The following is a 22,930-nucleotide window of genomic DNA, read 5'->3' as shown; positions in this document are numbered from 1 at the left end:
AGGCGTCGGAATGGAGATGCGGTACCAAGGTGTCGGTGCGCAAATACATGTCCCTGCTAGGGACCATGTCGTCCTGCATTCCGTTGATAAGCAACTGCCGTCTGTTTATGAGGCCTTGCCAGGAATTTCTAGCGGACCGTTGGGCGCAGAGCCAAGGTCGCTGGTCCTGGAACATCTAGTACAAGCACTCTGCTGGTGGAGTGTGTCTACTCATCTAACGAAAGGAATGCCTCTACTGGAACCGGAGTTCCAAAAGACGGTGGTGACGGATGCTTCGCTGAGCGGATGGGGAGCTCATCTGGATATGTTACAGGTACAAGGCCAGTGGTCGTTGCAGGAGTCCTCCCTGCATATCAACCTGCTAGAACTGAGAGCAGTGCGATGGGCTCTAAAATCTTTTCTTCCTCAACTGAGGGACTCGGTGGTGCGTGTCATGACGGACAACACCACTACGATGTTCTACTTGAGGAAACAAGGAGGGACACGTTCCAGGTCCCTATCGACGGAGGCACAGAAAATCTGGCACTGGGCCCTGCAACACAACATGCAAATCTTGGCGTTCCACCTGCCAGGCGTGAGAAATGTGGAAGCCGATGCCCTCAGCAGAGAAATGAACGAAGTTCACGAATGGGTGCTGAACGACCAACAACTACAACAAGTATTCAAGAAATGGGGACATCCTTCCATAGATTTGTTCGCGACGAAGAACAACAGGAAATGCCATCAGTACGCAAGCAGATGGCCTCAGCAGGGCTCACTGGGGGATGCGTTCTCCTTCCCATGGACGAACAAATTCCTGTACGCATTCCCTCCATTTCCCCTTGTCCGGAGGACGTTGCAATGGATCCTCAGGTACCCATGTCGGGTAATTCTGGTGGCCCCGTACTGGGCCAGACAGGTGTGGTTTTCAGACCTGCTACACTTAGCGGTGGCGGAACCAATGAGATTCCAGAAGACCCCCGACCTTCTGTCTCGACAGGAGGGTGTCGTTTGGCATCACGACCCGGACAGCCTCAAGTTGATGGCCTGGCTCCTGACTTCGCCGAATTTGGTCGGCTAACGATTCCGGAGGACTGTCGGCGTATCCTGCAAGCGGCAAGAGCACCTTCCACAAACGCCTCATACGCGTACAAATGGAGAAGTTTCTGTCAGTGGTGTGAGGATCAACCAGGTTTGGCCCCGCAATCGATTAAGCCGGAACAGCTCCTTCCATACTTGCTGTTCTTAGCTCAAAAGGGCCTATCGGTATCGTCAATAAAAGTACACCTAGCCGCCATTTCCAGGTTTACTCGTCAACGGCATTCGGCACCATTGTTCAGCGACCGCCTGATTAAGCACTTCCTTAAAGGCCTCTTTCGGAGTTTCCCTCCAGAGAAGAAATTTCCGCCGGAGTGGAGCCTCAATCTGGTCTTAACGTCTCTTATGAAGCCTCCTTTTGAGCCAATGTCATCATCGTCCCTAAAGTTTTTGTCGTGGAAATTGGCCTTCCTGGTGGCCATCACTTCAGCCCGACGTATTTCAGAAGTTCAGGCTCTAATGATAGACCCACCATACTTACGATTTTTCAAGAACAAGGTAGTCTTAGCCACTAACCCACAGTTCATACCGAAAGCTCCTTCGGTGTTCCATAAACACTCCTCTATTGTGTTGCCTACGTTTTTTCCGGAGCCATGCTCGGGAGCGGAGCGCACGTTACACACATTGGATGTAAAAAGGGCTCTCAAGGTTTATCTTCATCGTACGCAACCGTTCAGAGAAACGAGACAGCTGTTCGTGGCCTATGGTTTGGGTGCTAGAGGAAAAGCCATTTCAAAGCAAGGACTGTCAAGATGGGTGTCATCTACCATTTCGTACTGCCATTCCAGGGCCGGAAAGCCTCTTCTACGACGTCCAAGAGCTCATTCAACTAGAGCAGCGGCATCGTCGACGGCACTGTGGGCCGGAGTCCCTCTGGGGGACATCTGCATGGCGGCTACCTGGGCGGCTACACACACCTTTACCCGCCATTACTGCCTGTCGCAGCAACATGCCGAAGATACCCGGATGGGACAGGCGGTGCTTCGACACCTATTCCAATAAGGTAAGCCCCGGCTGAGGGGTTGCATCCTGTGGAATTTATGACTGTATGTGGTTCGTTTTCCTATGTTAACGATTACTGATGTATACACGATCATAGGGAAGGGGCCTTGCGAAGAAAGTACATGGGTTTGCATGCACGGCTCCTCTTTGGGGGTGGTACTGCTATGTAATCTATTCTAAGCATGTGAATCCATGAAAGATCCAATGCTGGAGAAGGGAGTAGTTTCTTACCTGTAACTCCATTTCTCCAGCATTGGTATCTTTCATGGATTCACATGCGCCCACCTGCCTCCCCTGAACATGCAAACCGGTTCCCCCACTACTTTGGGGGCCGAAATCTGAGGGAGCGCGGGGGCGGACCCTGTATTTATATCATGACGTCCTGACGGTGCGGGCACGCATGATACAAAACGAGGTGGATAGAACGCATAAGCGTCGTAAAAGTTTTCCTACGGGAAAGGGTCTATATAATGTACCGGGGATTCCCAGCCTGACGACGGGGAATATTCTAAGCATGTGAATCCATGAAAGATACCAATGCTGGAGAAATGGAGTTACAGGTAAGAAACTACTCCCTTCACGCATGTCCCGGGTCAGAGTGGACGATCAACTCTTCATTGGTTACGCTGGAAAGCGTTTGGGACAAGCTGTGACGTAACAGACTTTGTCTCGCTGGATTCTTTTGGCTATTTGACTGTTACCACTTGGCGGGTAAGGACCCACCAGTCGGCTTGCGGGCCCATTCTACCAGGGGTATGGCTGCCTCTACTGCCCTACAGAGGGGTGTTCCTATTTGTAACATCTGTGATGCAGCCACCTGGCCTTCGGTACATACTTTTGTACGTCACTACTCCCTCGATTCCATCCGTGGGCAGGATCTGGTCTTTGGCAACGCGGTCCTGTACTCTGCAATTTGATTGGGCATTTTAAATTTCTATTTTCTAAATTCTTTTCCCACCTCCTTGCATTAGTACTGCTTTGGGAGTCTGTCATAGAATTGGAATACGTCGGAGGACCCAATCCCCTCGAAGAACAAGTTACTCTCTTACCTGGTAACGTTCTTTCGATGGGATGGTCCGACGACGTATTCCATATCGCTCCCTCCCTGCCTTCCCAGCTACAGAATTTCTTATGCGATTGCAGCTTACGTTTCCGCAAGGCTTTGTGTGTCAGACTGGCAGAAGACTGGTGCCGCACATTCTGGGGAAAAAAACTACAACTGAGGCTACGGGCGTCGTGCGTCCTACTTATAACATCCAGTGACGTCGGCTTTCGGAGGAGGTCCTCAAGGGCGGCGTATTGAAGTAGTCATCGCAGGACGCACACCCCAAAGATTTTCCAAAGCAGCACAGCTGTGGTGATTGTCAAAGATATGGAATACGTCTTCGGACCATCCCATCGAAAGAACGTTACCAGGTAAGATAGTAACTTGTTCTTTTCCTTCTTTCTGTTAGAGCGTCGGCAACAGAGGTTGGGCGGCTTCCTTTCAGAATCCCTCTCGCAGGATTGTTGAGTCCCTCAGGGATCCTCCCATTACTTATTAAATCTCTACTTACGGCTATTAATGGACATACTGCGGAAACGCATGGTGCTTTCAGTAATACCAGGGACGTCATTTCACCAAAATGCCTGGGGTAGCGGAAGTGACATCACATGACCTTTGAGCTCTGATGACATCACAGGAATTGAAGTTATTTACCCCCCCGCCAACACCTCTAAGTGATACCCACCCGCACCTCAAAGTAACATCACGAGAAGCGATGGAACACAACCTTTCACCCCTTGACAAAACAGGAAGGGACACCACATATTGTCCCTAAGTACGCTACAAGAAATATGGTTGCTATATCACTGTTATGTACATTTCATAGAAGAATGGATCACCATATGTATCATTAATCAGTGTGTATCGGACCATATTACCAAATTACTGTGAATGCAAGCAGACGTTCAAGGCGAAATGATAATGATATGTTATTATATAGCACTTACGCTTAAGCGCTTGTACGTACAAAATCACCCAACCTGTGTTGGTTCTCATTTATCGACCTCAGAAGGGTGAAAGGCTGAGTTGAGGTGTTTATGAACAGGCTAAATCAGTGACTCACCACCTGAAATGTGCCTGAAATAAACCTTAATGAGTCTGCCAATTATTGGATAGAAATCCAGAAAGACAAATTGTGTTATTCCTATTCTCCCTTATTTAGCATCACTACTCAAAATGACACACTTGTGGAACCCTGTTTTTTTTTCAAAAAATGAAGAGCCAAATGCCACAACCCATGAGTTTACATTAAAAAAAAAAGTTAAACAAAAAAAAGTTTTAAAAAAAGAATCTTTTTTTTCTATGGGTAGCAAGGGAGACCTCGGGGGTCGCAACTGCGACCCCTGATGACCCCCAAAGGACGTCCCTGAGTAATACACGGACGACACGCAGTTGTTCAGTTCAGCAGATTGAACATTGTGAGTCCTTTACGAGGGTAAGACATTGTTTGGATGAAATCAGCAGCTGGATGTCTTCCAACTCCCTCCAACTTAATTCCATTAAGGCAGAGATGGCCCTATTTGGACCAAAACATCGCCTCAAAGAAGACGGATGCCCCTGCCCCCAGTTTTTCTCGGTACCAAATTAAAGTATGCATCTAGGTTAAAAAATCTTGACTGCATATGGCAGAATTTTAGCTGTGAAAGCCAAAGTGCAGGCTGCATTTTATTCTTGCATCTGCTCAGACAGGCTCTTCCTTTCGCCCCTATGAATGATTATGCAGCAGTGGTTGGAGCGCTGGTTAATTCACAGCTGGACTATGCAAATAGCCTCTTAGCTGGTGTTCCGGCCAATCAAGTTCAGCGACTTCAAAAGGCGCACAACGCTGGGGTTAGACTGGTGTTTGGAGTATGGAAATCCACACCTACTTCTGGTTTACGTTGTTCTCTGCACTGGCTGGCAGTGGAGGATAGGATTAAATTTAAGATCCTTTTTTTGATACACAAGAGCCTTAATAATCTCCCACCGGTATATTTGATGAAAAAATTGAATTTTGATCAGCCGACACAGGCATGTCAATCACAGGATAAGCTGACTTTGGCCAAGCCACCATCGTCCTTTGTATAGAGGTGACTGCAGATTCTGTGTGTTCAGACCTAAATTATGGAACAGTCTCCCATAGGAGATTAGGAAGATGGAGTCTTTCCCTCAGTTCCGGAAAGTAGTAAATACGTATCTGTTTAAATAAGCGGAGGAATCATGACCATATTTTTGTCTGGAATTTGTCCTTTTACCAGTTATCCAATCTTGCCATACTTTATGCCATCTGTGCCTAGATCTGATCAAGTTCGTCATGTCGCGTGATATATAACCCTCAAATCAAAATCAAATCCTGGCGAAGTTCTCGTTTGGTCTCTGGTCGGCTCTAGCCGATGCGGCAGAGCACGTTCCAGAGGGCGAGATGAGGGATGGGTTTCTGTCCCTGGTCTTGTATGACAAGGAGGCAGCACGGCAGATGCTGCCATCTGGCTTAGAGACAGCGGACTATGTGGGAAGGTCCATGGCCACTAGCACTGTGTTCAGGCATCATTCGTGGCTAAGGACGTCCAGGACTGGGGCTGACGTTCAGGTGAGACCGCTAGATAGGCCTTTTGCAATCCTCGTCATGGTGCAGGGATTTTGCCCCTTTCCCGCCTTTGAACAGAGGGGCTGTGGACAACCTGCCCCGGGAAGAGGCCAACGTAGTTGCTTCCCAGGATCGCAGTGAGAGGGTATCGTGGCAGCTGCTATCCCCTCGGCTCATCATGGCACCAAATTTCAGTGACCCGTCACTGGTTGGGGGAGGCAAGGGGGGTTCAATGCTATACTTGTTCAGAAAAGAGTGGTCGGAGATCATGTCTGATGCTTGGGGCCCTACATGTCATCAATCAGGAGTATTGCCTTCCTTTTCTCAAATGCCCACCAGACCACTGGCCAACCCTCTATTGCCAGTCCCCATCCTTCTGGAGGAGATCCGTCCGCTTCTGGCGCGAAGAACGCTGTCAAACTAGTTCTGCGTTCAGAACGAGAGAGGGGATGGTACGCCACCTATTTTCTTGTGCCAAAGAACAATGGAATCTTGCACCCCATTTAGGATCTGCAGCTACTGAAATTGTTCCTTCGCAAGGACAAGTTCAAGATGGTCCCTCCAGTCCAGATCCTGCAAGCCCTTGATCTGCAGAGCTGGTTGGTTTCATGTGCTGAATCTGAAGCACAGGAAGTACCAGAGTTATGTGGTGGACCAACATTACCATTTCAGAGTCCTACCGTTTGGCCTTTTGTCTGCACCCAGGGTTTTCAACAATTTGCTGACACTGATAGTGGCTCGACTCAGGAGGGTGGCATCGATGGCTTTACCTTCATGGACGACTGGCTCGTCCGAGCTCGCTCAACGGAGCTAGTGTTGTGGAACATCTGCTCTGTACATGCACTCTTGCGCAGTTTGGGCTATTCCCTGAACTTCAAAAAGTCTCTACTTCTGCCGTCCCAGTCTGTATGATTTTGTCAGGACAGTCTTGGACACTTGCCTAATCTGTGTGACGACCTTCTCCAACAATACTACACAAATTAAAGAAACATTGAAAGAACACTGGAATCTTGTGGTGAGCACAGGGTGTACTTCTCAACTGCCTCATCAGAGACCATGTGGTTCTGCAGACTACCACTATGTCCAATGTGACTGAATACCATCAGTAACCTGTGGAATACACTGGTTGACTGGTAGTTGGTCACTTTCAATTGGGCAATTGAATGCATCCAATTTGGCATTTCAAGCATAGTAGCGCTTCCACAATAACATGCATTGGAAGTGAACAATTCACACCAACTGTCACCACCACCAGTGTGGTGTATATGATCCTAGGCCCTGGTGAAAGAGCTTGCGTTGGCATGACCATCTTCAAGGTATCTATTAGGATTGGTGAGCATAGGTCCAGAATCAGCAATGGCACCCTGACGGCACCTTTGGTGCAACATTGCATGGCTAACAACCACACGGATTCGGACATCCAGTGGATGATGGTAGACCTCATAAAACCAGATGCCAGTGATTATAGCACTATCAGTTGCCTCTTACGGCTGTAACAAATGTGGATATCCCACCTGAAAACCTACCTTTTTGGATTGAATTACGACCTGCATTGGGTGTCCTTGCTGTACATTTTGATTAGTGTTCGCACCAATCTACAGGTCTTTCGTGAAACATCTCTAAAGCCACCCAGCCACCAGGGGGCGCAGAAGCTCGGCAGCCTGAACAGGCGCCTCCTCTCAATCAGGCTGAATCATTCCTAAATAAAACAATTTAAACGGCAATTCTGCTCCTTTGTGCTGTTCTGGATCAGATGTTGGTGAGGCCTCCTCCTGCTCTGCCTTCAGTCCGGCTCCTGCAGTGATCTTCCCGCTCGGCGAACGGCCAGGTCAGCGGTGTGTCCTTTCTCCACGTCTCACCCTGCATCTGCGGCAATTCCTGTTGATTTGCTTGCGGTTCTCGTCCGCCCTGAGCCCCGGCCGAAAGGTAGCTGATCTGGGCACCTCCACACTGCCTCCCAGACACACCGCCTCCGCACCGGCTCTCTGTGTGCATGCGGGATCGCGGCCGTCCAGGGTGCCGCCATATTGCCTCCAGCTCGCTTCCAGCAGTTTTCCCCGCTCGAGAGCGGGTCCAGCCACACACGATTGCCGGGTCCAGCGAACGGGTCCAGCAAACAGGTCCAGCCTCACTCGTCAGCCCAGCTCCTCCAGTGCTCCTCTGGCTGACGACCTGACTGGCGGGATCGCATCTGCTGGCGGGATTGCGGCTGTCCAGGGTGCCGCCATATTGCCTCCAGCGGACCTCTCCGCTCGAGAGCGGGTCCAGCCACACACGTTTGCTGGGTCCAGCAGGCGGTCCTCCAGACAGGTCCAGCCACACTCGTCAGCCCAGCTCCTCCAGTGCTCCTCTGGTTGACGACCGACAGACTGCGGTCTGTTCTTCCTGTCCCCTGGGACACCCTGCGCCAAATTTCCAGGGGTCCTCCCCGCTCAAGAGTGGATCCTGCCAAGCACGTTGGCCGGCGCCAGCCCAGCTCCTCCAGTGCTCCTCCAGCTTGGCTATCTCCTTGTGACACCAGGCACCAAGCATCAATCCTGGTGCCTCGCCTGCACTCTTCCTCCACCTCAATACTGACGTTACTGCTCGGGATCCCAACGGGGCCGCAGCTGCACGAGGCGTCTCCACACTGTCTGTGCCATCCTGCCCCCACACTGGTAGTCGCGGTCCAGTCGGGGTCGTGACTGCTCGGAGTGCCTCCCTGCTTGCAGCCCTCCCTGCCTTACGACCAGTGTGACAGCCCTGGATTCCGACCACAGTCTGTCTGCTGCAGCAGCTTGAAGTTCTCCTGCCGGTACCCCAATACTATCTCTGAACAGCAGCCAGCAATCCTCCCCGCTCAAGGGTGGGCACTATCACGGAGCATCGCTGCATCAGCCCTCCACTTGTCAGTCTTAATTCTTCTTCTGGTGCCCCCACACTGCTCCCAGAACCACCACCTGCTGACTTCCCCAGTCAAGTGTGGGCGCAGCTGCCTAGGCACAGGACAAGAACAAGGGCCTCTTCGCCCAAGTACAAGGGCCGCAGCCCATCATCTTGACATCAGTTTGCCTGCATCAACCACCTGGCCCCTTCCATCAGTGACTCCTCCTAGGATCTAGTACCTGCAGCTCCCCCTACTCCATATCAGACCCAGCAGCCCAGCACCGCGACCCCAATCTACCTGCCTCAACCGCCTGAGCCCCTCTGCCTGCAGTACTGGGTACCTGCTGTCTACGACCCCACTGACTCCTGTCATCCTTCTCTCATCGCAAGGCCTGGGACTTCCTCTGGCGCCAATCTGCTCCTGCTGCCTAGCGCTTCCGCTCCGACTCCGCGCCCCCCCCCCCTTTCTGACCCACCATCTGTCATTGTCAGGCACCACTCCGCTTTCTCCCAACCTGCTGCTACCCTCCACCCATCACTCTCCTAATTCTGTTCCCTGATCACCGGCCCTACCTAAAACTGCCCCATTGGTTTCTGTTTCACCACAAGTCCCCACAGCAACGTTCCTTCCATTCTCTCTAGAAGCCTCTGTTATGCAATTTTCCAAACCCCTTCTCACCACCCTTCTCTCCCTCCTCCCCCCTTTCCCCTACTGCCCCCTTCTCCTCTCTCTCCTACTCTCCTTTTCCCTCCTAATGCCCAGCCCTCTCCCCTACCCCCTCTCACCCCTCACATTACACTCCTTCCCTCTCTCACCGCCCTAACCTTCTTTACCCGCCTACCGTCCACCACTCCAGCCACTTGAACATGGCACTCTGGAACGCCAGATCCATCTGCAACAAAACCGCGGCTGTTCTTGACCTCTTCTTTCGCCTTAACCTCCATTTTCTATGCCTAACTGGAACCTGTATCCCCCCTCATAACACTTCTGCCCCGCTTCCTTAACCACCTCCTCTTCATCCTTTATTCACACTCCACGCACTACTGGCCGCGGTGGAGCCGTTGGCCTCCTCCACCACCCCAAGTACACCTCCTCTTCCTCCTCACCATCTCTCCCTACCTTTGAATTCCTTTACAAATCTTTCTCCTCTCCCCACCCTATCTCTTTCCTGATCATATACCGTCCCCCTGGCCCTCTCTCTTCCTTCAATGAAGACCTGGATCACCTCCTCTCGATTCTCTCCCTCCCCCTCTCCTCTAACCGTGCTTGGCGACTTCAATCTCCATCTCCCTTCTCCCCCTCAATCCTCTCCCCTCCTCTCCATCTTTAACTCCTACTTCCTTTCCCCTCTCCCTTCCTCCTCCACTCACTCCTCTGGCTCCACCCTGGACCTCATCTTCAACTCTTCCTACCCCTCTTCCCCTGTCTATACTCTTCCTATCTATCTCTCTGATCATGCCTTACTCTCTTTCTCCCTTTCTCCTCGACCACACTCCACCACTCCTAACCCCTCCCCTCCTACCTTCTCACGGCGGGACTTCCACAACTTTGACCCCTCCCTCTTTATTGACTCCTGCTCTTCCTCCCTTCCAGCTCTCCAAGACTTCTCCATATTACCTGCGAATGATGCTTTGTCCTCCCTCTCCTCTGCTATCTCCTCCTCCCTTGACCGACTCTAGCCCCTTTCTCTTTTCCGCCCTACCTGGAAACCCTCTCAACCTTGGCTTACTCCTCAACTCCTCTCTGTGCAACGCTTTCTCCGTCGTCTCGAGAGACTCTCGCTCAAAACTCCCTCGCTCTCTAACCAAACCTCTTACTTCTCTTACCATACACTCTACGACTCTTGTTTCGCCTCTGCTAAATCCTCTTACTTCTCTAACCTACTACATTCTCAAGCCACTCACCCTCGCCGTATCTTCCAAACTCTCTCTCGACTTCTCTCTCCCCTCACTCCTGATCCCTCCTCCAATTCTACACTCTCCCCTTCTGATTTCGCCAACTTCTTCTCCTCTAAGATTTCTACCCTTCGTCAAAAAATCCACATCCCTTCTGATTTCACTTCTACTCCCCCCTCCCTCTTCCTGCATGACCACCTTCTCTCCCGTCTCCCCTTCTGAAGTCTCCACCCTACTATCCAAAGCCCACCCCACCTCCGCCACATCTGACCCTCTCCCTTCCCTTCTCATCCCTAAGATTTACCCTCTTCTTATCCGCTACCTCACCTCCTTTTTCAACATCTGTCTCTCCTCAGCTACTTTTCCCTCTGCATTCAAGCATGCTACGATCATCCCTATCCTGAAGAAACCTTCTGCTGATCCTCATCTCACCTCTAACTTCAGACCCATCTCTCTTCTCCCATTCATTTCCAAGCGTCTCGAGCGCCTTGCCTACTCTCAGCTTTCATCCTTTGTCACTAACTCCTCTCTCCTACCACCCTACCAATCAGGCTTCCGTCCCAAACATTCCACAGAAACTGCTCTCACCTCTATTCTCAACTCCCTGCTCTCTGCTCGCCACGCCAAACAATCCTCTATCCTTATTCTCCTCGACCTCTCTGCAGCCTTTGACATTGTCGATCATCCCCCTCCTCTTTCACACTTTCTTCCTTTGGCTTCAAAGGCTCTGTCCTCAACTGGCTATCCTCTTACCGCTCTTCCCCTTCCTTTACTGTCTCCAGGGGTGGCCGGTCCTCTCCTACCTATCCTCTTGAGTACGGCGTACCCCAAGGGTCGGTACTTGGTCCTTTCCGCTTCTCTCTTTACACCTCCCTCATTGTCCCTGTAATCTCCTCGTTTGGCATCTCCCACCACTTCTATGCCGACGACACTCAACTCTTTTTCTCTTTCTCCTCCTTATCTGACCTTCACCAAAAACTCTCCTCCTGCCTTACTACCATTAAGAACTGGATGTCCTGATTTCTCTCTCTCAACACTGACAAAACCAAAGTTATATTCTTTCCCTCTAACTCTATTCCACCTCCCTCTCCTCCCCCATTCATTCACTTTCCTCCCTCCAATCTTCCTATCTCTCCTCAGGCTCGTAACTTAGTTCTCCTTGACTCCTCTCTCTCATTCTCCCAACATATTTCCCTCACTTCCCGTGCCTGTCGCTACCACCTCTTCAATATTCGCAAAATCCGCCCTTCTCTCACTTTCCAAGCTACTAAACTCCTAATCTCCACCCTCATCTTCTCCCGCCTCTTCTATTGCTCCTCCCTACTCTGTGGACTTCCTACGTCTCATCTTGCCCCTCTTAAATCTATCTACCACTCTGCTCTCCGTACCCTTTGTCTTCTTACCACCCGCGACTCCATCTCTACCTCTCTCTTCTCTTGGCTGGCTTCCTTTTCACTCCTAGCTTAAATTTCAATTTCTCTGCCTTGTCTTCAAAACTCTCCATGGTCTCGCTCCCCCTTATCTCTCCTCCCTTCTCTCCTTCTCCTCTCCCTCCCGTCCCCTTCGACCTGCTGACCGTTTCCTTCTCACTGTACCTCCCTCCCTTTGTGCCTCCTCCCGTTTCCGCTCCTTCCAACTCCTGGCACCTCTACACTGGAACTCCCTCCCTCTTGTTATCCGCTCTACCCCCACCCTCACCTCATTCCACACTTCCCTTAAATCTCTCTTCCTCCATTCCCTTCCCTGAAGTTCCTCCCCCTCCTCATTCTTTCCCCCAACCCCCCCTCTCCTACCTCCCCCCTCTCACCCTTCCCTCCTCCTACCATTCATCACCACTCCACTCCCATCCGCTCCCTCTCCCCTTCCCTACCTATCCCCCTCAGTTAATTGCTCTTTTCACTGTTTTTGTTGAATGATTCACTATGTATTTGCTTCAGATGTTATGTTGTTTGTTTATGTATTATGTTGTTCAATTGTACAGCGCTTTGGCGTAAGGCGCTTAATAAATCAATAAATACAAATACAAATCTCGGGTATTGTCCCTCTTTCGGTAGCCAGTTCTGCACAATGGTCTCTTAGCACCTCTTCAGGGTCATGTTGCCAAAATGTGATCTTTTACATAACCTACCCCTTCCCTTCTTTTTTCCTTCCTCTTTTCATTCTCTCCCCCTCTTTTTCACCTCTTCTTTCCCGTTCTTTCCTTTTTCTCCCCCTTTCTCTCTTTTTCATCCCCCTTTCTCTCTCTCCTTACCCCTCACCAGGTTCGCAAAGTATTTTTTTATTTGGTGGCTTCCACCTCGACACCAATCAAAGATGGCCATCAGTGTAGCGGTTCATGCAGTGCTAGTCTTGTGCCAGGTCACATGACTTATTGCAAATGTTCAATACGGTGCATATAGGGCTCTTGCAGCAGAGACGTTAATCCTTTGAAAGGGCTGACGGGGTGTCCAGAGCTTACACGGCTGGAATCATTGCACTAACTAGATGGTAAGAGAAGCGATCTGCGCTTTCCGCTGGGTGTGATGTGGCTCTCGGTAAGGTGCACTTGGCCCCCGGAGTAATTGTCTGGTTTTATATTTGTCCACAGCCTTTGCCGAGACCGAAACTTCATTAATTGCTTTCTCCTGCCGGGCACGCGTTTAAAGTGCCAGAGGCTAGTTTGCACGTTTCCATGGTACTTTCTTCAGTGCAGCTTTTAAACATACCCAGCATCCGTGCTGGCAAGCTTGAACTTCAGGAAATGATTGTCCTTTTACAGACTCCCATTGGAAGAGGGGACCCAGGACACGACTTGGAAGGTTGTGTCTTTGTTTTAAGATGATGTGTTCAAAGACAAGCGATTGCAACTAATCCTGCAAACATGCACATGTTATATGATTCTCTATTTTAGCTTTCATGTTTAATGTGGTTAATTTGTGAGTGTGTGATGAATGTCTTGACTTGAGGCTACATTTTTAAACATGGTTATTGTGCACTTTTCAGGTTGTTTACGTTCGCTTCTCTGTCCGAAAACCTTTGTTGCCCTTAAGAAGGCTGGGCCACCGTTTGAGTTGATGGCCAGTAAGCAGCCGAAACTACTTTTTTCTAGCTAAGAAGTGTTTTTCTTTGCTGTTTCGGCAACTTCATGCACAACTCAGCATGGAATGCTTATATATGATAAAACTGTGCATGAAAGTTTTCACATTTTTCCTTTGTGAGTGCAAGAGTTGATGGTTATACAACTCGAGCAATACACACGGAATATCCCTGGTGCTTGCCACTGGTTTTCAATTTGGTTTCACTGCAAGTTCACTTTAGTTATTGTGCTCACTTTTGGTACAATTTAGTTTGGTGTGCGCAGGGATGATTTTGTTGCGGTTTTCTTAGTAAGTAGCTTTTTCACGATAATATATATTCACATGTGTACAATTCTGTCATTATTGAATATACGTCTGTTACAATAACATTGTTGTAACTGAATTTCTTTTTGTATGATTTGTGCGGTTTAAACAATTTTTCTGTTTTTTCACCTTTTATGTTACTTGCATAATGCAGTTTGTACTAGCCCGGATTTGAAAAGGACACTGATGTGTCGAAACACGTGTTATCCTTAAGGGCAGTGGTTATCAATTATGTTTCATTGAACAAGGATCTATAAACTCAGAAAAATGTATTTATCAAGTGTGGCGCAGTTTTTTTAAGTGTGAGGCGAGCATTTTGTCATAATATCAGAGTAAGGAATGAAGATCTTCACAGATCGAGGGCTAAGTGGACAATACAGTGAAAGAGAGGCCATTGAATGGGGGTTTTAAACAGATTGTGATATTCAAAGGTAACAAAAGCTGGAAGAGGTGAGGGGTAAGGCGCAGGAATCCACGAAGTGTGGAACCGGATACCAGTACAACCGCCAGTGACAGTGAAATGGGACTACAGGACAAAGTGGTTTCAGATTTGGAAAGGGCAGCAGGAGTGCTAATATTAAAAGGAGAAATCCATGTTTCAGTGAGACAAAAACTGCAAGTTGTTAAAATAAATCCAGAGTTTAAAAGGCTTTATTGTAAATAGTAAGTTCATTCTACAAGATAATATAAATGTTAGGTGGACGATTTGTTGAAATAGAGGGATAGATATGATTAAGATGTCTTGATCAAGAAAGATGGAGAGGCCTGAGATGAGCATAAATAAGGATAGTCCTAATGAGAAACCACAGGGGAAATGCTGAATGACATAAAATGAAAGAACACACAGCAAAAGGATCAGTCCTGTGTCAAGATGATACTGGGCAACTGGAGACTAATGTTGAGAAGCCAGCATGCCAAAGAGCCACATTCAGAAATGAGTTCCAAGATGGTTAGTGTAAAAAACATATCCATGGGCATATAGACACAGATGGAAAAGAGGAAGGGTTTACACCAGAAATACTTAAGTCAACAGTTGAAATTGAGAGCTGGAACACTGTGAATGGTGGTCCTCGTACATGAGCAGCCAAGGGATCCTCAAGGAACCAAGTTTGAGAGGGCGTCTGTGCCCTGCCAATTACATCAGATGAAGTAATGGAAGGTGTTGGCAAGCAGAAGAGAGATGAGACAGAATTGTTTAAATGTTTAACCTGTTGTGGGAATCTGACACCAAGGTGCCGCAGTAAATACAAGTAAGGACTCCTTTGAGGTGTACAGATCTAGGTGGGGGATGGTACCTCCGTCCGAGCACCGTAGGTGGTATTGGCGATGAAATGAGCCGCTCAGGGCAGGGGCTGAGAATGGAAAGTAGCATGAAGTAATGCAAGTAACTCCGTAGGTAATCAGTTAACATGGAGATTGCCAAAAACAAAATGGGGTAACAGTCCAAGCCAGTTGGAGAGACAAAAATAATTATAGGGCCCCTACATAAGTAACTAAAATCTCAGCAGTAAAGATCAAAGACTGCAGAGCCTTCTAGCTAAAAGGAGACCTGTGACGTAGAGTATAACTTTCTCTTATGGGGAGGCAGGGGAGCGCATCTTAAATTGATTGTGGGGTTGACTTCTGATCTTCGTTTTTCACTTTCATATATTAAATGCTTTGCATTCAGTAGAGGATCATAATTAATCACCTGGCCTGTGGCCAAACCCGGCCGCAGCTCACTCCAGCTCTCTTCCGCCTCCATCAACATTGACTTAGACTGTTCAATCCGAATGCTAAGCCATAACTCCCAGTATTGCCTGTAGCCGTGGGCATTACTGCTTAATGGACCTGGCCCCTTCCTATTTGGGGCATCTTAATAACTATACTGTATTGACGTCATAGCTTTTTCATCGGATTGTTTGGACTTCACAGTGTAAGCAAAGGAAGTGAGAAGGTTTTCTACTCCACTTTCCACAATCATTACAAAATTTTTGTTTATCTCCACTAGTGATTGGGAGATTCACTATCCATTAGGAAAATGTGTTTTATGTTAAATTTGTTGTCCCTTATGCTACTGCAGCTTAGCACCTTAGCAACTAATTCCTCTGAAATGTTTGCTTTCCTCTGTTTTGCATGTGAATGTTGGCAGGAACTGAGATGATGGCAACATTGAATATTCAAGCTTGTTTGTGCTGTCGGTGGCAAGGGGTAGCTTTGATGTCCCGGTTGTCATAACTTTTGAAGAATTCCTGGCAGTTTTCTAGATTTGCATGAAGAAGTTTGGAATACTCACGTATATCCCTATGTGACATGACAACTGTGTAGCATTTTCCTCTGAATCAAAAACTACTGAATGGAACACAACTGACCTTAATCTAGGACTATTGTCCCAAATATCTTTTTTTAAATGTATTTTTCAAGGCATGTTACAATTCTGTATTGTGAATGGATGTCTAATTGGTAGTTAAGGAGAGTCACTAAACTGGCACCTTGTTTTTTTTTCCAGGCTTACAGCTGTCCCATGTGGGCACCGCATTCTTATTTATACCCCCTGCATCAGGCATATTTGAACATGTGCAGAATGTACCCAAAGATTCCTGTGTATCCACACCACACTTGGTACCAAGATGTTTCTGCGTCTGAAAATGAAAATTCACTGCACACAAGCCAACATCCGCTTATGCCAAATGAGACGAGAGTTAATGGGCAGGGAGCACAGGGGGGTACTGCCAGCTCACCCCCACCATGGTTTCTTTCTACTGTTCAGTTATCGCAGAATACAGGGCCAACATCTAATCTTTGTGGAATAGAGGCTGAGAACATGGTCCCTCCTCCGCACGCTATCTACACAGACTCTGTGGGGAACAAAGGTGTTTATCCACAGTCAGCATTGGGACACAGTTCATTTCTAGGCCCTGTTCCTTTAGCTCATTCATTCTTTCCACCAGTTTGGTATGGTTACCCTATGCAAGGCTTCGTTGAAAGTTCTACTGCGCAACATAACATGGTGGCTACAGTTACAGACTCTGATTTAAGTAAAGGTTATAGTTCTTCAGCGGCAGCCGAAACCCGCATGGACCAATTTCAAGAAGTTGACAATGAACATGCTGCCAGTGTACCGGAAGAACCAATTACCAGTGTGAGTAGTGAACAACCTAATATCTCAATTCAGTTGGCTAAAGAAGAACCGATGCGCACCAACACCCCTGTTCCACCACAAAAAGCTGACCAGATCGATTTTTCTGTTGAGGCGAAGGAAATGAAGGGAGATGTTGTGGTTCCAAGCCCTTTACCAGCGGATGGTGAATTGTGCGATCTTACAAATGCCCCTGTCCTTTCTAGTAAAAAGACTGAACTTACAGGGGATCCAAAGGCTACTGTTACCATACCAGATACTGGACAACAAACCAGACCACACAGGACAAGAGAAGAGAGCTCTGAGGATGAGAGAGAGGTGTCCGACATGCTCAGGAGTGGCAGATCCAAAAACTTTTACAATCAGACTTATGGGTCTAGGAAGTATCGAAATGACCGGGGTTATGCTCCTAACCGAGGAGGATACCATTACCTTAGAAATGAAGATGGCTGGAAGGGAGCAGGCAGCAGAAACCGTGAGGATGTTTATCAAGCCCATCGGGGATTTAGAGGGAGACCATATAAGAGCGATAACCGTAGGCGGCCATCGGGAGATCCATATAGGGGGTATCAGGTGTATGACAGTCCTAGTCCATATCAAAAGCATACCTAGTTTTGAACATGTCTGAAAAAGGGTTAAGAGAAACATGGCATACACTAAGTGTCTGTTTGTATAGTGCTGAATGGAAATAGCCTAATAGGTCCACTGGGAAAATATTTGATAGGGATATGTAGAACCCTGGTATTTCTTTTTCCTTTTCATTGATTAATATAATTTGTTAGTAAAGAATATTTGTTTTCGTCTTAACGGAAAACAAAATGCGGGTGACGTTTTGAAAGTGTTTTTTTAAGGCTTGTGAAACTAAATCGGGTTTAAAAATGTATTTCTATTGCAGTGATAATTTGGAATTTTAATGCGATACTTTGAAGCTGTTTGGGTACATGTGTTGCAACAATTATTCATAAATATTGTATTATATACAATGCCTTAGTCACAAATTGTTGGTGAAAAAATAATGTCCAGTCTATTTAACGCTGTTAACTTCATATGCTTCCAATCCAAAGGCCCTTCATCTCAGCCTGTCCAACTTGAATGCCTTTTTTCCTGTGTTATCTGTGAGGCCACAATAAGTCCATTAGTCTTGGCTTTCTTGTATATAGTTCTTTTAATATAATAGTGTATATTTTTGAAATTTTAGCAAACCCTTTTGGCGAACTGAAATGAGCAGAATAGATAAAATTGTTGGAAATGGAGTACAATATCTGCTGCTTAAACACTCGTTTTAGCTATGCATTACAAAAGAACATTTCTGCATCTCAACCTGGCAGTTCTGTTGCCCTTAAGATGAATGCACTGAACATCCATGAATACTGTGTGGGGTGGGAGGTGATATGTGGCTTTGACAACAGGGAGATGTCGAAGAACATCTATTTTTATAACTTGACAAATGCTTTTTTTATATGTGACCAGCGGATTTATCACCACCTTTGTGTGTTTGCACTCTTTGTGTGCATTTAGTGATGTTTCTTGAATGTGTGGCATTTGTCTCTTGGACGTCTTTGCACCAAACACTAAACGTTTTGCCTTTAAAATGTGGCTTTTGCTTCATGATGCTCTAATCCTGTTTCTATTTTTCCTCCTTTTATCTACTACTTGTGGTATTTTAATTAAGTTATTTTAGTGTCTATCTTCATACTTCTTCTGAATATTATTTGCTTGCTTGGTGTCTTTGTTTTATGCAGTTAATAAATTCGTATTTTTTATGAAAGTAATATTGTACCAAGTAATTATGTCCTTTCATATTTCTTGAATATAATTTTTTGGCCACGCCTTCTTTTTAATAAAATTATACATCTATATTTTATCTTGCGTTTTACAAAACGGAGGCACATGGTGGTGATAATCTCGATAAAGTCTAAAAGGTAAGTCGCTTAACTTGAATCTAAGTTTAGATCCGTTGATAGACCAAGTAGCTTACAACTAGACCAAATGTCTCCTACGGCACATAAGTAAATGCTTTATGATGAAACAAATACATCTTTTTAAACCACAGTGTATTATTTGGGCTCACAATTGGCCATAATTTGGAGAGCCATCCTCCATGCATATAGGAGAGGCCAAGACCGGATTCATCCTGCGACCATATTTGAACTGTCTACGAAGAAGAAAGTTGATACATGAAAAGTGTAGTTCCGACTGCTCATGGCTGCCATCAAATATTTTTTCCCAAGAGTGAGGAAATTATTGGTTCTCAATATATTAACTTTTGGTCCAAACTCTGATCCAAAACTGTGGCATTTTTGGTGATGTCAATTAAAATAGTCCTCTGGTGGAAATGCTCCCAATCGAGGACAATCCGTAACCTGTAAGTCTGTTAATGACGTTTAAGAATATGATGAAAGGAAACAGAATTTTCCCAAAAATCTATTCTCTTTTGTATTCCTTCGATTTGGCTGAAACAATCCACAGTTTTGTTAATATGTTGTGTTGAGTGATTGAAGTTACCAATGTGTTTCTTTAATGTGACCTCAATGCTAAATCAATTTCTGTGTCTGAGCAGTGCCTATTCCACTAGAGTCTGATTTTTGGTGGACCAATGCCTGCATTTTTACTATAACATGAACCTGATTTCATTTTCAAAAATAGCTCACAATACTTATATACCAGTGAGTTGAGGGAGTTCATAAGCTTTTTACATTATAGTACTATACGGGCTGGAGCCTATCACTTATCCTGGCATGTTTACTCATAATCCAATCTTTTTGATTATCAAGTGGGGATTGTCTCTTTTCTGTAGAGCCACTTAAGCCAACCACAAACGTCTTTGCATCCCCATAGACTTGGTTTTGGATGGTGTATTTGATGGGCAACACTCATGGTGTGGCCTCTCTATCTCGGGAGAAAGGTTGAAGGATGTGAGTGACTGTGCCCTTAATCCATTGTCAATATCCACTCATCTGAGTGCAGAGCTGCACATTCTACATTCCATGTCCACCCCACGTATTCCCTCTCCCAACGTCCTACTCAATTAGCTATATAGAAGATTGCCCATTTCTCTGTGTATTTTTGTGGGGGATGTTATGAAGTTCAGATGATACATTCTCCAATAAAACTCATGGTCATTCTAGTTAAGATTAAGAAAAATGTAGCTATTTTAAGGTCTCCTTGGGTGTTTCTGTGGTTCTGTTATTTTGGGCGGCAAAAGAAAACATTGTTGGGGTGGTCAATCTTCCCAACATATTCTAATACAATATTCTATAGGCAAACTACAGTCATTGAATATGTGGGGAAGTCCTGGATATTGGTTTAAAAAGAAAATAATCACATAAGACACAAGGATATGAGAAAACGGATGGCATGTAGTGGTTCCTTTTTTCGATCAAATCAAAACACACCTGTAGACAAGGGTGTGTAGTCATGATTATATATGAATGTGTTAATTAACTGCAGAATTTTAATCCGTACGCTAGAAATAATAGAAATCTCAGTGTCCGTAAAAGAATGTTACACCAAAATGACTGAAAAGTTATTACGAGCTCTAAAGTTAGTTGTTGAAAGTTTCCATACTCAAGAGCTTTGTATGTTTTTATTTTGCTAAAAACTGTCCCACACGTTCAAAATGTCTTCGTCCACCTACATTGCAATTGGAAAATCATAATCACGTTGTGTGCCTGGACTTTTGTTAAATAACATGCTGATATCTTTGCAATTTGAATAGAATTCATGAAATATTAGCGGATGTTTGAGTGTTCGATTAGCAGTGCCTCTGTCTTTAGTCTTTGTAACTAAAGATTCTGGAGGCATGTTTTATACGATTGAACACTTGTAACTATATTTTTTGATTGCTTGTATCCTTGCCTGTTTTTCTTTCTCTAAACGTTAACTTTCTGTCAGCACTAACCAGTTATGTTTTCTTGGAGTCGGTAGGTGTGTGCGTTTCAATGGAATATCTGTGTTGTGAGCATACTCCTTTAGGCAAGTCTTGGAATCAAATCTTCAGATTAATATGTACAATTATTGTCTAACTTGGGACTTGCATCATTTTTGACTTGGGTGCATAGACAACACTGTAAGTGGGAGGTGCAAATCAATTTTTGCAGCAAATCGTGTTTGAAAAGGTCCACTTTTTGAGTTTGCATTAAAGCTAGATGCTATGCTTTGCTGCAGAGCACGACGAACACATTTGCAATACGTTTCTTTTTCATCCTTCTCCTCTATCTGAATGAATGTTTTTGAGATGTTCAAAGCCATGCCCTCCAGGCACCCGCGCACAGACAAATACACATATACATATTCACACACCACTCCTTTCCTTTATTCGCTGAAGCAAAAGCCTGCATTTCGTGGTTTGATTTCAACTGGTTTTGAAGTACTTTACTTGAACTCTAATGGAAAATAATTGAAGCATGTGGGAACAAAGTTTGCATCTATTGACGCTTTTATACAAATGATAGTAAAATAAATGTAAGCAATAATGTAAGCATGTAAACATGTTCCCATTCAATAACTTATTGTGCTCTATATGGGCATACATCTTTTGCGTTCAAATGAAGATAACTGCTATCTTTGTATTGAACACTTCCCTTTTGTATGTGCTAAATATATTGCAGTTTATTTTTCTATGTTTTTGTATCTTAAAAATGTTTCAGAATGAGCTGATTCATCAAATGAACTGCCCTACTGGCAGGTTGTGATGCTGTATTGTAAATAAAAGGCGTGCATATATATTGTTTTTGTGTTGTAACCTAATTTGGGCTTTTTTTCATTCTCATTTTTAATGTATTTTTGAAAGATGGCCAAGACTGTTGGCTTGGTATTTTCAGGTCTGCTCGACCTTTGTGTGCATGGATGATTTTTCTTTCTCCCCAGGACAGTACCCTATGCACTTGCAGTGTAGCAGAGAGTATGAGGTCCACGTACAATATGGGAAAGGTCCATCAGAAAAGGAAGTAAGCTTGCTTTCTTTTGACTTTATGGGAGTCTTTCTTAATGTAAATGTGCATCACAATAAGGTTGCTCACCCTTGAAGCAAATACATTTAATTGCAGGAGGAGGAAAATTGAGCAAAAGGTAAAGGGTCCCACTTTCAGTTATAATGTATGCACAAGTGTTGATGGCATGGCAGTTAGTTCAGTATTCTCCCACGCGATGTTCACATCATTCTGTTCACTGCCTACATATATTTTATTTTCGCTTCATCTGGCAAAGAAGGACATGGCAACCCTGGCTTCTGCTTCATGTTCTCTTTTGATAGATGGTTTGGGTTTTCAAGGCTCTGCCTGGTATCAGTGATTTTAAACAAAAACAACAAACAAATGATTGCTTCTGTAAATATTTGTACCCACATCTTCATCCACCATTTTTAAGCTGTCATACTTGCACATCACCTGCTAATTTATGGTTGTTTGACTGCAGTTGCTCCTTATTGGAGGCGAGATGATCACCAAAATAGGGAGAGCTCTTGCTCCAACTGCTCTAACCTGGGTGTCTCTTCACAGCACAGATTGGGCTCCCGTTTTTCACCTGCCCTTTTCATGGAGAGCTTGAGCTAACTTAAAGTAAATAGTCACTGGCAACAAAGTAAAGAGAAGCCTATAGGACAAACTGCCCTCTTGCTCTGGAGGACATGTATGGGGTTTTCAAGGAGACTGGGTAGCAGCACCCGCTATCTGATGCATGACTTGAGGGTGGTGTGGTGAGGATCCCTCTGGTCCACCCCACTCTTAAGAGCATGACAGGTGCATGCTATGTAGGGGGCAAACCGACCATATGTCCTCTTTAAATGATCCAGTTCATCTTCAAGCAGCCTGGAGATGTGCAAACAGCACCAGTGCATGAAGAAGCTCTGCAGGCGATTTATGGCCAGGAGCACAGTTGCCCAACTAAAGTTCACAATCCCAGCACCAATACAAGCCTCCCTGTGGGTAACGGGACACGCAGAAGAAGGAAAGCAATTTAAGCGCACAGTTTCACATGGAACA

At 46.0% G+C, this 22,930-nt stretch overlaps 1 protein-coding gene across 2 annotated transcripts in view; it reads left to right on the top strand.

Annotated features, from left to right (window-relative positions):
• Nucleotides 1-21,675, top strand: part of OTUD4 (OTU deubiquitinase 4) — a 1,503,132-nt gene extending 1,481,457 nt beyond the window's left edge. For both annotated transcript variants that reach the window (XM_069631220.1, XM_069631221.1), the window contains one exon: nucleotides 16,320-21,675. In XM_069631220.1, coding sequence (XP_069487321.1) covers nucleotides 16,320-17,561 — 1,242 coding nt within the window. In that variant the 3' untranslated portion in view covers nucleotides 17,562-21,675. The remainder of the gene's footprint in view (nucleotides 1-16,319) is intronic.
• The last annotated feature ends 1,255 nt before the right edge of the window (nucleotides 21,676-22,930 follow it).

The sequence above is a fragment of the Ambystoma mexicanum genome, chromosome 6q (genome assembly GCF_040938575.1).
Source record: "Ambystoma mexicanum isolate Mex_15411 chromosome 6q, UKY_AmexF1_1, whole genome shotgun sequence".
NCBI lineage: Eukaryota > Metazoa > Chordata > Amphibia > Caudata > Ambystomatidae > Ambystoma > Ambystoma mexicanum.
This window is presented reverse-complemented; position numbering and strand designations above follow the sequence as displayed.